The sequence below is a fragment of the Daldinia decipiens genome (assembly GCF_022478715.1).
Source record: "Daldinia decipiens strain CBS 113046 unplaced genomic scaffold F4813scaffold_7, whole genome shotgun sequence".
In the NCBI taxonomy this organism is placed as follows: Eukaryota; Fungi; Ascomycota; class Sordariomycetes; order Xylariales; family Hypoxylaceae; genus Daldinia; species Daldinia decipiens.
The window spans coordinates 913,766-927,604 of NW_026054550.1; the positions used below are offsets into that span (position 1 = coordinate 913,766).

Below are 13,839 nucleotides of genomic sequence, written 5' to 3' on the forward strand. Positions count from 1 at the left end.
TATCATCTAATCCGAGTAAAATTGCCACGTTTTATAGATATTTAATATGGCCCTCGAGTAATCTGCCTTTGTTCTGCTAATGGACAAAGCAGCCGGTATCCGCGTCACCGAACTGATCCGGACACATGCCTTGGGATCCTTTGTTCAGCTATGACAGCGAAATATGTGATACCTGGCTGGTAAGAAGTCCCTCTGCTACTTTCGGGTCGCTCGAAAAAAGTAGAGTTGCATACGTTGTGAGATGGCTTCAGGCGATAACACAAACAGTCAAGACAATGATAATGGCCAAGGGGAAATTGACTGGAAGATTGGAAAACAGCTGCAGTATCCGCCGCCGGCAGATGTACCAGAATATGTGAAAAAAGCCCTTCCTCCGCGGCCGAATCCTGGTTCTTCGTTCATTTGTTCTTTACTAGTCGAGAGTGCTGAACAGCAATACATTTCAAATAATCAACATCAACGGGATCGTCCCGATGTCAATTCAGGTTCCCTCTATGAAGCCGAGCTAGCCGTGGTGCAGCCGCTTCAGCTGGTGGCATCCTCCTCACCATGCTCAGAGGAAGACCCCGAAATAGTAGCGCCACAACCAAGATATCCAGCCCGTATGATTCTGGAGACGAGCGAGGCCGACGATATTATCATCAGCCCTGTCTCAGGGACTTTAGCTGGGAATAAGAACCTACAGCAGTACGAAGTCTCACCGATCTCACCTAATGAGTCTGCATGTAGCCTGCATTCAGGGGTTTCTTCAAGTGCGAGTCACAACTCCTCGTCAGCAGAGGAGACATATCTTAGTCGACAGCCATTCTTTTATGAGAAACATCCTATTGTATATCGATCGGAGGATCTACTTCCCACGCTGGATATGGATGCTCTGAACCAAAAGCACCAGTTTCAATACCAGCAAATCAACCTCCGGTACAGTGACCCGGGGAGCCCTATGAATGGCACTGTGATACATCCTCCAACCTCATTCCCTTCTGATCCCAACCTCAGGCTCTCGCGCTACCTCGATGGTGAAAGTCAGGGGTACCCACTGACCATCAATACTAAGCCACTATCACCGGCCGACTTGGCGAATGATCTTAATCAGTCACAAACTCCCACCGAGACAATAGTTAGCCCCAAAGTCGCGTTCTCCAGCACCATAAACGGATTCTCGACACGGTCGCGGGCTAACAGCAAGAGGACGACTAATGCACCGCCACCTCTGAAACTAAGCGAGCGCCCGCTAGCAGACAGCTACGTTAAGACGCCGTTCCCAGGCGTAGAGCCCGTGCAGCGACAAGACAGCTCGGGTTCTACACGTCAGAAGCAGGACCCAGCGGAGCACAAAGCCAAAGAAGAGCAGAGCGGCATCGCGAGGAAACGGAACCGGGTGTCTACTCTTCCCGCGTTCGTGTTCGCGAAGTCGTTGAGGCAGAGCGGTGGTGAGACGCGGGAGAAGGAGAAGACTTCGTCGAGCCCGACGGTGAGGAGTATCTTTTCGAGGGCGAAGTCGTTGAGGATAGGTCGGGGGTTAGGCTTGGGGTTAGGCTTGGGTTTGGGGGGTGGTTCGGAGGAGGCGAGGAAGGAGAAGAGGAAGGAGGAGATGAAGAGGCAGATCCGGCTTGGTGAGCCGAGGTCGTGATGTATCCGGGTAAAGAGACCTAACCCAGATAATATACAGAGGTCCTTGTGTGATATTGAAGATGGCCCTATCTTTAGTGATTTGAAAAGGCTTATAACGTTACGAGTAGTTAAATAACGATTTCGTATAAGCTATTTCGCAGCTTGTTTTTGCGGGCGTTGTTACAACTCATAATTGGTGCCCGCAGTTGTCTGTTATATCGCTTATATTCCTTCATGACGCCCCGTTTGTACCTTTAGGGGGCACTGCCTCGCTACCATCTGTTGATAAGCCGCGGCACTCCTCCTTGCAGCCCAATATTCTATACAACCTTGCCAAATTCAATACTGAAGTTTTGACGCATTTTTCGTCATGTCGAAACCCTTCCGCAAAGTTCACCGAGTATTTTCTCGTATCTCACGAAGTGAACCTGAATCGCCACTCAAGGAATCTATTTCTGATTCTAGTCCGGGATGTAATGCGAAGTATGGTCTATTTGTATTCGTAGACAAACCTTCAGAGCAGGTCGATGGAATCGATATTGTGGCAGTACATGGCCTGAATGGACACTACATCAAGACTTGGAGCACAGAACTTCCGGACTCAGGCCAACATTATAACTGGCTTCAAGCAGCTCTTACGCAGGCGATTCCTACCGCAAGAATCATGTCCTTTGGCTACGACTCTGCTGTTTTTAGCAAGTCTGTCGCTGATATTGGCGACTTCGCCGACCAACTCCTCCAAGGACTATTAGCTAAGAGATGTAACCCAGGAGAACAAACTCGGCCACTTCTCTTCCTTTGCCATAGCCTCGGAGGGATTGTTTTCAAGAAGGTGTCATGTAACTCCATCAACTTCTCGGCTGAGCATGCAATAACTTCCAAATGATTCTGACCATGATTTCACTTAGGCTCTAGTTCGTGCCCACGAACGTAACCACTATACGAAACTTCTAGACTATGTCCAAGGGGTCGCCTTTTTCGGCACTCCTCACCAAGGGTCAGAGGCTGCAAATTGGGCTAAAATATTGGCTAGCATACTCAACGCCGTATCTTTTAATTCGAACATGAATAGCATACTTCTAGAGAGTCTCCAAGCACAATCTGAAGTGCTGTTTGAGATTTCCGAGTCCTTCGTGGATCGATGTGAAGGACTTAAAATCGTGAGTTTCTACGAAACGCATAAACTTCCCGGAACAAGTATTGTGGTATGTTCTGATATTTTATTAGACGGAACGTATTGATTTGCCCTTAAGTATTATGAGAACTTTACTAACATAACCTGCAGGTTGTACCGAAGAATTCAGCTTTGCTTCTTAGATCAAACGAGGTTCCTGTCCCTCTGAATGGGGACCATCGGTCTTTATGCAGGTTCTCGATTACAGGAGAAGACCGTGAAAGGCTAGAGCTAGTTCTAAATAGTCTCAAAAACATAACCAAAGAAATACATCCTCAAAATAGGAAGACGGGTAGGTATTTGCAATTACAATGCTAATACTAGGCTAATAATTGAGATTACTTTAGAGCTCTCCCCCGAAGATAAAACGGCTATACAAGAGTTGTATCCTGGGAACTATGAATCTTTTAAAGACCTTAATGCTACTCGAACTCTAGGGACGTGTGAGCGGCTACTGGAGCATCCTCGATACCAGGAATGGAGACACGAGGATCAATCCAGCCTTTTATGGATATCGGGTAATCCAGGCTGTGGCAAATCCACACTTGCTAGATTCCTAGCCGATTATTTGAAAAGTCTAGAACTCCGAACGCCTGCTCGAGAAACAGTATGCCATTTCTTCTTCAAAGAAGGTATTAGCAACCAACAGAGTGCTGTACTGGCTCTTCGGGCTATCCTCCACCAAATCTTCTCCTGCGACGAAGTATCCGCGAAATACTTCTTATCGGAATACAAATTGAAAGGTTCCAAGGTTTTAAACGAGTTTGACACTCTATTTGTGGTACTGGAAAAGGTTGTTATGGACCCGGGGTCGAAAAGGGTTGTCTGCATTCTGGACGCTTTGGATGAATGCCCACAATCTGATGTTGCGAAGTTACTCGAAGCCCTCAGAAGATCTTACCAAGCACAAGAGAAGGCGCAAGTCATGCCGCGCTTGAAGGTAGTTATATTCAGTCGCCCAGAGAACTTGATAAAGAATGTCTTGAAGAGATACGAACATTCTATAAGACTCAGAGGAGAAGATGAGATCGCAACTATAAACCACGACATATCCCTGGTGATACAACAGTGCGTCAAAGACCTACAAGCGGAAGTGGAAATCCCATATGAAATGTCTAAGGATTTGTCACAAAATCTTGAGAGTGGCGCTAACAATACATTTCTTTGGGTGACGCTGATGGTCAAGGTTCTAAGAGAGCACATCCAATCTTACGGGGGAATCTCGAAGAACGACCTACAGAGTCTTCTTCATGGCTACGATATATTTGCTGTATACAACCATATGTTGAGAAAGATCATCCCACGGCCTGATGCGAACAAAATGTTACAAATTGTCATAGCTGCGAGAAAGGCATTGACAATAGAGCAGATGAGTGTTGCTTTGGCTGTGAAGCAATCCCATACCACTCTGGAGGACATCTCATCAGAGATAAAATATCCTCAAGAGGACTATATCAAAGTCCTCTGTGGCCACTTCGTCTGTTTTGTCGGCCAGGAAATACACCTAGTTCATCAGACAGCTAGGGAGTTCCTTCTTGAGCAGGCCAATGAGGAGAGTGTTCCCAGACATATATGGCAACACACAATGACTCTGGCCGAGTCCCACAGAACTCTGCTCGAAGTCTGTATCTTATATTTGATCTGTGGGGAAAGAAGTGGCTGGAACGTACCTAGCTATCGAACTTTTGAAGACATGAAACGTGAAATATCGTACCAACAACCACTACTGGACTATGCAGCTATAAATTGGTGTTTCCATTTCAATAGGTCGAAGGTCACTATAGGAATGAACGTATTGAAGCAGTTCCTCAAATCTTCCCATCTACTCCATGCTGCGACTAGAAAGGTGGCAGGGTATTAGTAAAGCTACCTACCTAGTTAATACAAATCAAGTATGACGTTTATATTGTTATATTAATACAGCTTTGTTACAGGTACTTTTAATATTTACTTTATGTATAATATATGTACATCAAGGGTTCCTTCTGACAAAAGGCGCGGTGTAGATGCTCTTATAAATTCAAATCCGGTCACACTGCTATCTTTAAAATTGCGATGAATCGAAAATTTCAATACTAGCCATAGCCCCGAAATTATTGCATGGGGGATCATGATCTTGAACCTTTACGCGTGTATGCTCGGATCCGTTTTCAGGGGGCGGTTGACATGAAGAGCTCTTACAACACTTGTTGGATGGCAGAATCATCATTATTGACGGTATTTCTTACAGTTTGTTGAGAATTTAGGTAACTTACGGTATGTAAATCTATTTAAGTTATCGATTTATGTTGCTTTGAAGCCGAAAGGGGATTATTTAAGTGAAACCAATTAAGTCCCTGTCTTACCATGCGGCTGTGGCTTTTTCCTCCGTTCTAAGGTGGCTCGCTGGATGCCTGTGAGACTTATGATGCTGTTAAGCCATTGAGCACAGCCTCAGTGGTGGCCTTGGTATGGGAGGAGTTGTGACACGTAGCATGGCAAGGATAATGAGCACTTTTGTAAACTTGTAAATATTTACATGTGAAGTATACTTACCTAGGTACTTATACAGCGAGACTGTGGCTTCATACAAGATCAGGAACGGATAGACAAATAACATTCTTTCGGGAATCGGGAATCGCTATACTTTACAATGCACCTTTATGAACACTCGACTTTCATGTATATACACTCGATGTCATTAGAAGCTTCTACTTTATACATATCTATAAAGCAGTATCTCTTTCTTACGATTTTATAGTGAAGACATCTTTATCCTCTTATTCTCTCTGAGATCTGAGTCATTATGATAAGGCTGAGAGAAGATTTTAGAACCCGAAAGTATCCGGGTACTGAGCAATGCGTGGCCTGTCTCGGACGGCTGCATATGCATCAGGGGTAGCATCGGCTACATAAATAGGCACATAATATACCTAATGTTACGATACAGATGTTGTACTCAGTTCACCTACCCAACCTAAGGTAACAAACTGCTGCCAAACTCCTTCGATAACAACACCTTCTAGTCTCTGTATTAGTTCCCTTTAACTACTACTCTTCATCATGCCCAAAAACCGAAAAATTCGTAAAGCCAATCAAACATCCAAGTTTTCCCATTTATTACATTTTATTCAGGGTGGCGGCGACGACGATGGCGGAAATCATCACTGGAGCAATAAGCAGCAAGAAGAGGCGTTTGCAAACACCCCGATTTTCACTACGGCCGTGGAAAAGTTTGTTCACTCAACTTACCAAGTCTCACCATACTCGGCTGCCTCTCCTTCGAGTGATACACCCTCTCCCTCAACCTACCCCGCCTTCTCCCACTTATCTAATAATCCAGCCTCGGAGCTCGTTCCCCAATATGGCCTAATTGGTATTCGACAAGATTCTGTAGACGCAAGTGTCTCGGCAGAGGATCGCCTCGTTTTGGCCAATATGAATGTGCCATGGTCGGCCTTCATATGCGGATCTCAGGGTGCAGGAAAGAGCCACACATTGTCCTGTCTGTTGGAGAATGCGCTTATTTCAAATAATGCGGCCGGTTGCCTTCCTTACCCCTTAGCTGGGATGGTTGTGCACTACGATAAGTTTACTAGCTATTCGTCAACACAGGTGTGCGAGGCAGCATACCTATGCTCTTCGGGAATACCTGTGACAATTCTAGTATCTCCTTCTAACATTTGGGCTATGCGAAACCTGTATAGTAACCTCCCTGGGGTAAATGTTAAGGTTGTACCACTGTATCTAAACGAGGATCAACTTGATATCTCAAGAATGCTCAAGCTGATGGCCATAGACCCAGCAGCCAAAGACACTCCTCTCTACATGGAGGTAGTGATGAACCTAGCTCGAGAAATGGCAATGGAGGGTCCAGGTGTCTTTACCTACTCGAGATTCTGTGAGCGCCTTTCGAAGATTAAATGGGTCAAAGGCCAAGAGGCACCCTTAAAACTGCGCCTACAACTTGTCGACACCTTTATAGCTCCATCATCAACGACGAATGCTAAGAGGCCAGCTAGTGCTCAGGAGGATATCTGGGCGTTCGAGCCAGGTTCGTTAACCATTGTTGATCTCAGCGATCCTTTCCTTAGTTCTGACGACGCGTGCTCGCTGTTTACCATTTGTCTCTCGATCTTCCTCGAAGGGAGAAACAAATGTGGACGTATCGTGGCGCTAGACGAAGCGCATAAGGTAAACTCTGCCCCATGTTGGTGAATTATAAATGAAAGCTAACTTGAGGTAGTTTCTCACTCAGGCTGGCGAAGCGAAGATTCTCACTGGTGACTTGCTTTCTATAATCCGACAACAGAGACATACCGGCACACGAGTGCTAGTAGCAACCCAGGAGCCAACGCTCTCTCCAGAGCTAATAGATTTATCGAATGTAACCTTTGTCCATCGATTTCTCTCGCCGAGTTGGTTTGAAACGCTCAAAAAGCACCTTGCCGGTGCGAAGGAACAAAACTCGGGCGATGCAAACGTACTTTTCGAAGCAATTATCGCCTTGCAAACGGGAGAAGCGTTGCTCTTCTGTCCAACAGCGCAGATAGATGTCGACAAGAGCACCAACAAGCGCACGCAAGTGAAGCCTCTTGGAAATGGCCATGTCAAGATCAAAATTCGTAAGCGCTTGACTGCAGACGGTGGCAAAAGCATTATGGCTACCGATGCTCTAGTTCAAGCACTTGAACGGACTAAAATCGACAATGTGTTGATGGTCGATGCCATTCCGAAATCGAAAAATGATAAGAATGGCTCCGCGAAAGCTGCCGAGACCATAGCTTCAAGTGTGAAGCCGCATAACCTAAGCAAAAACACGTCCAACAACACCCTCGAGACACAGTCTATAACGGTTGAGGCAGCTGGAAATACTAATCCGCCAACAACCAAGGCCCCGTCAGCAGGCCAAATGAAGACGGAGCTGAAGCGTCAAGCCCAAGAGATGTTCAAGGATGGTTCTTGGACTTCATTCAAGGATTTAACTAAGAGCCAGAAGACTCGGCTTTTCTCTGGCGTCGACACTGCATTCCAACTTCCACCCGGCACAGCTGTAAAGAATAAAAGTTTAAAGACCTTCTTCTATATGGCATCTGATCAAAGAATGGTAAATATTACAGTCTTACTTCACTATTGCAGAGTGTCAATTACTAACCTGTGCTTCTTAGGCTAAGTTAAAAGAATCTGAGGATAAGAAGTGAGGCATAACAGTCGACGCACTAAGCTATCTATTGTGCCAAAGATCGAATAGTACAGGATGGATTATGTACATATTAGATGTACAGTAAGGTTAGGCATTTTGCCTTGATGTAAAGGCAATGAATTGGGACATAACAGACACACTTAGGGGTAGCTCGTTCTGCGCCAAGAAATCAGTCTCAATTTACCCCCTATTTGTGCCATAATCGAGCTTGAGATTATATAGTTAACTAGGTACCTAGTACCCAAATATGAATGTCTAATTAGAATGGCGAGACGCCATATACACCCAATACTTTCCCGACGTCACTGTCCTTCTCTCCCTTGACCACGGTAGCAACGCGTTCGCCCCCTTGCCAAGGTTCGGCGGCATTCCTTTCTCGAAGTGAAGCGGGATTGCCGGTGAAGTTAGTAGCGCACAGCCCCGGATCTGCTCCAAACACCAGGAAGCCCTCCGGCTTCAGTCGAGCGTAGTACATAACCATCAGCATATTCAATGCTGCTTTGCTGGTGCGATACTCTACCGCCCCTGGATTATAATAAGGCGAGGCCGGGTCCGAGGCATGTGTGATGGAGCCCATACTCGAGCTGACAAAGATAAGACGGGGCGGTTTATGAACGGCCTTGCGAAGTAGATCCAGGAAGGCTTCTGTTACGCTCAGGGCGCCAACGACGTTGGTTCCTAGGACTTGTCGGAAGACCTCGCGCGTGGGAGGACTGACCATTGAGACGATCCCAGCGTTATTGACGAGCACATCAAGTCTCCCATACTCGGCAGCGATACGTTCGGCTGCGGCGTCAACTGATTTATCGTCGGTTACGTCAATTTGAGTGGAAGACACTGTGCCTTTAACCCCCTCGGTGGCCTGGATCTCCTGTGCAGCAGCCTCTCCTTTCGAAGCGTCTCGGCTCCCTAGGATAACATGATAATTCTGGGATGAAATGACCAAATTCTTCGCTGTCTCGTAACCCACGCCCTGGTTGCCACCTGTGTATATAAGCTTAGTTTCTTGGACGAAGGATGGCATATAGGAGAGTGAAGGCGAGGGTAGTTTAACTGTAGGCGATGAGCGTACCTGTTATAAGAACTATACTCTTGTCTTGAGAAGTCATTTTGTTATCTGTTCTGATCCTGTCGATAGAAATAGCTTGCTAACCTACAAGAGCATAATTTCATCGTGTCTATACGCCCCTATTCTATTTGAAGATAACATCATAGAGAGGTCTTAACTCTAAGGGGCTAAATACATCCAATGTACCTGATGCCAGTGGGGTACCCCGCGGACGCTACGTCAAGAGACCCACTTCGGACAGCAACCACCTAAATTAAAAACCGGGAAGGTAGGAGCCGATCCCGAAAACGGTGACTTACACATCTTCCCCTTCTCAAAATGAGCGCTACAAACGGCATCTCCGGTACGGCCAAGAGAGACGACTCTCCTCCCCTCACGGAGCTCGAAACGGCCGAGATTCTGCAAAGCATCCGCAACTCCACCACTAGACCTCCGACCTCTTTACCCGCTGATCTCGCCCTCTCGCTCGACTTACACCGCCAGCACCACCACCAACACCAACACCAACAACCGCCGTCCGAACCTCCCGATCTAGCTTCCTATTATTGGGATGCGTCGACGATGGCCCCGCTAAACAAAATCTCGGCGGTTAGTATAGCTACAATCTAAGCACCCATTCTCTGGTAGTCGGGTGAGAGAAACGTAGGGGACAAAAAAAAAACGATTCAATTCATGCTCATGCGCTTAAAGGCTGCCCTTGCGCGTCTGCGCGCTTATAAGCCCCCGCCGTTTCCGACCTGGGACCATCTGCCTGTCAGCCGACGCGCCGCAGTGCTGATCCTGCTATTCGCAGACCGCAGAGGTGATCTAAGAGTCGTGATCACGATGCGGGCTACGAGTCTGCGCAACTTTTCTGGTACGGCAGCATGCGAACCCCTCTCTAGGAAATGAAGGAATTTGCATCTGATACGCATTGGCATTTGAATAGGTCACGCGGCTTTTCCCGGTGGGAAAGCAGATTCATTATCAGAGACGCCCTGTAAGTGTAGAGACAATTACAGCCAAATCTAAAAAGACTGTAAGAACTAATGTCCTCCCTCCCGTGTATAGACCAAATAGCTCGTCGCGAAGCCTGGGAAGAAATCGGTCTTCCCATGGACGACGCTAGGATCCCGAAGCCCTTTCGAATAGAGCCGCTCTGCTGTCTACCGTGCAGTCTCGCGAAGACCGAAATGGCTGTACGGCCGTGTGTAGCATTCTTGCACGCCGACGACGTACCTGGAAAACCTATAACTATGGTAGACGAGAGTATGATGCCCCGGCTGGATGCAAAGGAGGTAGCGGCAGTCTTTAGCGGTCCGTTTCACAATTTCTTGAAAGCAAAGGACGAGCCGCACGAAGGAGAAACGATACCCCCCGGTGATTGGTATGACGGGTACTGGCATCACTGGCACGATAAACCGTGGAGGGTGCATAACTTCCACGTGCCAGTAAATAACCAAAAGGTTACAAAACCAAAGGTTCGAGATGGCGGGCAAGCCGTGTTGGCTGACGTACTAGAAGAGGAGGAAGATGCGCTACAGCGTTTTCTAGTATGGGGTCTCACGGCACGAATGTTGGTCGATGCTGCGAGAATCGCTTATGAGGAAGAGCCCGAGTTCGAGCATAATTCTCACTACGGCGACGAAGAAATCATAGCGATTCTAAACGACGCGGGCCGCCTCCCCGACAAGAAGAGAAAGGAAGTAGGACAAGAAGCTATTAAAGACGAGGTTAAGGATGCGAAGATGTAGACGGACGGGATATGCTGTCCTTGCATTATTGTAGATTCATAATGGGCTCAAGCCGCCTGTATTTGTGATTACCAACCGCTGGCAAATTCTTATGACGCATCCAACACACTCGATCAATACCCTCTAGTTATAGTAGAGCTCTAAATCAGACTATATAGCTTCTTCGCACTTCTAGTTATCCACCCGCTCGCATGTATAAGACTAACTAGTGTAATGCTAGTGCTGGGCTATCTCGCATCTCGCATCTAATGACAGGCCGTCTCTTTTGCAGCTTTTGTATGCGAACCGAAGAAATAGTATCCGAGGCCAGCTCCGATAGCAACAGAAAACATGACGAAGCCGTTGTAGGTCATAAAGAGTAACCTGTTTATTAATAGCGGATCATTAGTATTGAGATTGTTAATCCTGGAGTAGGGATTTAAAGCAGATTTCTCACTCACATAATCATGAAGGCGTAAAAGTTCTGTACGGCGTACAGCACCGCCTTGAAAAGATGAGCCTGTCGCCCAATCGCGTCGGCTTGGCTGCTTCGTCCTACCCCAAGTAATGTCGCGCTCTCAGTATTTGATTCGACTTGATCGTTCGCGATAGCAACATCTTAGCCCAGGATTTCCCCAAAGGCGTGCCAACAAAATGAAATTGCATTTGCATAAGTGCGCGGATCGTCGGATGCAGCAGCAGCGCAGGTCGTATCACGTTTTTATAGTTGTACGACAGGCGCCGACTGCTGCTGATCCGGAACAATGGGGAGGGAGACGGGTGCAGGAGAGGTCTGGATCAGGAAACGGCAGAGGAGGTGATGGAGGCTGTACTCACTGGGTGCAGCGTCCTGCTTGGCAGCTATCGAGGACTCGTAGCGTCGGATGCCCTCGCGGAGGGCTTCGTAACCGGCGCTGATAGCAATGATGGCGAGCAAGCTGAAGACCAGCGAAGCCGTGCCGCGAATGTGCCATTGGCGGAATACGATGCAGAGATTGGTCGTGTCCCATGTGAAGAGCATCTATTCGAACCGAATCGCCAGAAGCCAAGGGTTAGCCTACATTACCCAATAGAAAGGATGGCGGAGTTGGGATAGATCAGCTGGGATAGATGCTGGTGGCGCAACTCGAGCCGTGGTGCATGAGGCTAGAGAATGCCCTGAGCATGTAGGTACTGACATTCATGTTGCACATCGGCATGTCACCGTGTCCACCGCCCATATCGCCATGGTCCATATGTCCGTGATCCATGTGCGAATGATCCATTGGCGAGGTTACGGAAGTGGAATTCTCGAAAGGGCCGGATATAAATGGGATTAGGAAGATAATAAAAAAGATAGCTAGGAGCTAAGAACGACGAAATAAAACAGAGACTAAAAAAATCAATTGAAATGGCACTTCTTCGGTGCTTAAATCCTGGGAAACTTGCTTAAACGTGCTCACTTCTAGGTGACAAACGTGACGATGGTGTCAGGTATTAGGTAGATGGGATGGTTTGATAGGTCGTTCCCAAACAACCTCAGAGCTTCTGTAACCTGGTACTACGCCCAGATTAGGTAAAGCGCTGATGCATGCAGCTTTCATTTACCTAGGTTAGTCGAGTTTGCACATGTACGTACATGTATCTAAGTACTCTAATTAATAAGGACCTACATGTAGGTACTAAGGTACGGATTACATTTATGTAGAAATACATGATGCATAAATTAATTATGCATCAGATTTCATCCTCCTTATATCTATTGCATATTATGTATGTATTTACTCTAACTAATAGGAGCTATATACTTTACTTCTTCATCTGTCCTAAGATCTATAATTGATAATCGTCTTGGGATAAAAATCGGGTATTTTATCCGATAATCTCTTTACTGGCCGTGATGTCAGAATGTTCTGCGCAACCGACAACCATACAATACCTCCTATGATCTAAGAAAAGATAAGTACTACGGTTCCAGTCGGCACATCTGTTACGCCCTGGATGGCTTGAAGCCAGATTGGAAACTAGTTTCTTGTCAGTCCTCAATTTTAGCCAGTCTACCTCTATAAATAGATGTGGGTGTACTGACATAGTAGAAAATATTGAGAGTCCCCCCTGCGCAGAAAACGTAAATGGCACTACAGGCCACACTGCGCTGTCTTATAATTCGAGGGGGCACTGCAGGTCCATCTGTTCGACCTTCTCACGTCATGTACTAGCTGCTAGTTGTTTTTTCTGTAGGGGTGAAGGAATAGCATCATGGCTAGGTTAGCACTCCTGCCTAGAGGAAGATTGATGTAAAAACACCATCGCCATGTTGCCTCAGTAGTAAAAGCACCGCTGAGAAGAGGTGCAACTACCGATGCAATACCGTACATGCCACTATACGAACTGACGAAGAATGACCTCCTTTCTAGAGGAAGAGATGCTGCGAGGATACTAAAACGATATCAATGCGGGGAACTGAAGGCCAGGACCAAGTGAGTCTTACATGATGAAGCCACATTAATGCCAGCACTACCCAAGCCGGCACAAGCTCGACCGACTATCAAGGCTATTGAAGTAGGTGTTACGGCGCAGAGCAAAGAGCCAAGCTCGAAAATCGCAATAGGGGTAAGGAACACATGCTTTATGGAATAAAACAAGAACAATTTTTTGTATATAAGTTGAAATGTCGTAAATGTCATGAAACTAGCGGCAGTAAATATGAGAGAGCTCGTGAGTTGGTGCAAAATGGCATGCTATGCTGATCCGTACCAGCCGACATCGTTGATCGACTTGAACTCATCGGTAATTCTAGGGGTAGCTGTCGTGATGATTGTCTCGTCCGAGTAGAATAAGAGGTATGTGTTTATGAGAGTGTAAAATATCTGGATCACATCTACCACTCACCATAGCACACAGGAAGACTGATATGGCTAGTGAAGCAATAATTGCCGCTAGCTTAATGCATTGAGGGTAAGATTGGTTGAGGTCGTCTGTAGAATCTTGCGCTATAGCCTCTGTTTGGCTGTTCCAATCGAGTTTCTCGGATTCCACCGGCTGTATCCCCCGCGTGCCCATCTTGAATACAATTAGTAGGAAGATAAAAAAGAGAATATAGAGCAACTAA

At 46.7% G+C, this 13,839-nt stretch overlaps 7 protein-coding genes across 7 annotated transcripts; 4 read left to right on the plus strand and 3 right to left on the minus strand.

The window, feature by feature from the left end:
* Positions 1–33: 33 nt before the first annotated feature.
* F4813DRAFT_318438 (uncharacterized protein) lies at positions 34–1,810 on the plus strand. Its single transcript, XM_049240968.1, has one exon. It carries the CDS (start codon positions 242–244, stop codon positions 1,628–1,630), a length of 1,389 nt encoding a protein of 462 aa, XP_049102226.1. The 5' UTR covers positions 34–241; the 3' UTR covers positions 1,631–1,810.
* Positions 1,811–1,981: 171 nt separating this feature from the next.
* On the plus strand, positions 1,982–4,702 carry F4813DRAFT_401203 (uncharacterized protein; the record flags this gene model as incomplete). Its single annotated transcript, XM_049248371.1, has 4 exons — positions 1,982–2,443; positions 2,520–2,816; positions 2,897–3,077; positions 3,133–4,702. 4 exons carry the CDS (start codon positions 1,982–1,984, stop codon positions 4,644–4,646), a joined length of 2,454 nt encoding a protein of 817 aa, XP_049102227.1. The 3' UTR covers positions 4,647–4,702.
* Positions 4,703–5,827: 1,125 nt separating this feature from the next.
* On the plus strand, positions 5,828–8,625 carry F4813DRAFT_401205 (uncharacterized protein; the record flags this gene model as incomplete). Its single annotated transcript, XM_049248372.1, has 3 exons — positions 5,828–6,958; positions 7,011–7,871; positions 7,933–8,625. The coding sequence occupies 3 exons, from the start codon at positions 5,828–5,830 to the stop codon at positions 7,963–7,965; spliced, it is 2,025 nt and encodes a 674-aa protein (XP_049102228.1). The 3' UTR covers positions 7,966–8,625.
* Positions 8,082–9,216, minus strand: F4813DRAFT_318535 (NAD(P)-binding protein). Its single transcript, XM_049240969.1, has 2 exons — positions 9,040–9,216; positions 8,082–8,951 (listed from the first exon to the last, which is right to left on the minus strand). Exons 1-2 carry the CDS (start codon positions 9,074–9,076, stop codon positions 8,227–8,229), a joined length of 762 nt encoding a protein of 253 aa, XP_049102229.1. The 5' UTR covers positions 9,077–9,216; the 3' UTR covers positions 8,082–8,226.
* On the plus strand, positions 9,199–11,132 carry F4813DRAFT_351507 (NUDIX hydrolase domain-like protein). The gene is made up of 4 exons (XM_049242414.1): positions 9,199–9,624; positions 9,727–9,892; positions 9,965–10,015; positions 10,087–11,132. Exons 1-4 carry the CDS (start codon positions 9,355–9,357, stop codon positions 10,767–10,769), a joined length of 1,170 nt encoding a protein of 389 aa, XP_049102230.1. The 5' UTR covers positions 9,199–9,354; the 3' UTR covers positions 10,770–11,132.
* F4813DRAFT_351510 (Ctr copper transporter family protein) lies at positions 10,671–12,407 on the minus strand. Its single transcript, XM_049242415.1, has 4 exons — positions 11,927–12,407; positions 11,586–11,769; positions 11,210–11,342; positions 10,671–11,132 (listed from the first exon to the last, which is right to left on the minus strand). Exons 1-4 carry the CDS (start codon positions 12,011–12,013, stop codon positions 11,015–11,017), a joined length of 522 nt encoding a protein of 173 aa, XP_049102231.1. The 5' UTR covers positions 12,014–12,407; the 3' UTR covers positions 10,671–11,014.
* Positions 12,408–13,468: 1,061 nt separating this feature from the next.
* On the minus strand, positions 13,469–13,790 carry F4813DRAFT_387129 (uncharacterized protein; the record flags this gene model as incomplete). The annotated part of the gene is made up of 2 exons (XM_049246520.1): positions 13,469–13,549; positions 13,620–13,790. 2 exons carry the CDS (start codon positions 13,788–13,790, stop codon positions 13,469–13,471), a joined length of 252 nt encoding a protein of 83 aa, XP_049102232.1.
* Positions 13,791–13,839: the final 49 nt, after the last annotated feature.

What these genes read in the sequence shown, in the direction of transcription:
- F4813DRAFT_318438 (XM_049240968.1), top strand. Translation starts at nt 242, where the DNA reads ATGGCTTCAGGCGATAACACAAACAGTCAAGACAATGATAATGGCCAA.
- F4813DRAFT_318535 (XM_049240969.1), bottom strand. Translation starts at nt 9,076, where the DNA reads ATGACTTCTCAAGACAAGAGTATAGTTCTTATAACAG. An exon ending in GAGTATAGTTCTTATAACAG is followed by an intron (nt 8,952 to 9,039) that starts GTACGCTCATCG and finishes TTATATACACAG; the next exon opens with GTGGCAACCAGGGCGTGGGT.
- F4813DRAFT_351507 (XM_049242414.1), top strand. Translation starts at nt 9,355, where the DNA reads ATGAGCGCTACAAACGGCATCTCCGGTACGGCCAAGAGAGACGACTCT. An exon ending in CGCTAAACAAAATCTCGGCG is followed by an intron (nt 9,625 to 9,726) that starts GTTAGTATAGCT and finishes ATGCGCTTAAAG; the next exon opens with GCTGCCCTTGCGCGTCTGCG. An exon ending in TTCATTATCAGAGACGCCCT is followed by an intron (nt 10,016 to 10,086) that starts GTAAGTGTAGAG and finishes TCCCGTGTATAG; the next exon opens with ACCAAATAGCTCGTCGCGAA.
- F4813DRAFT_351510 (XM_049242415.1), bottom strand. Translation starts at nt 12,013, where the DNA reads ATGGATCATTCGCACATGGATCACGGACATATGGACCATGGCGATATG. An exon ending in CAAGCAGGACGCTGCACCCA is followed by an intron (nt 11,343 to 11,585) that starts GTGAGTACAGCC and finishes CGAACGATCAAG; the next exon opens with TCGAATCAAATACTGAGAGC. An exon ending in TTTTACGCCTTCATGATTAT is followed by an intron (nt 11,133 to 11,209) that starts GTGAGTGAGAAA and finishes ATTAATAAACAG; the next exon opens with GTTACTCTTTATGACCTACA.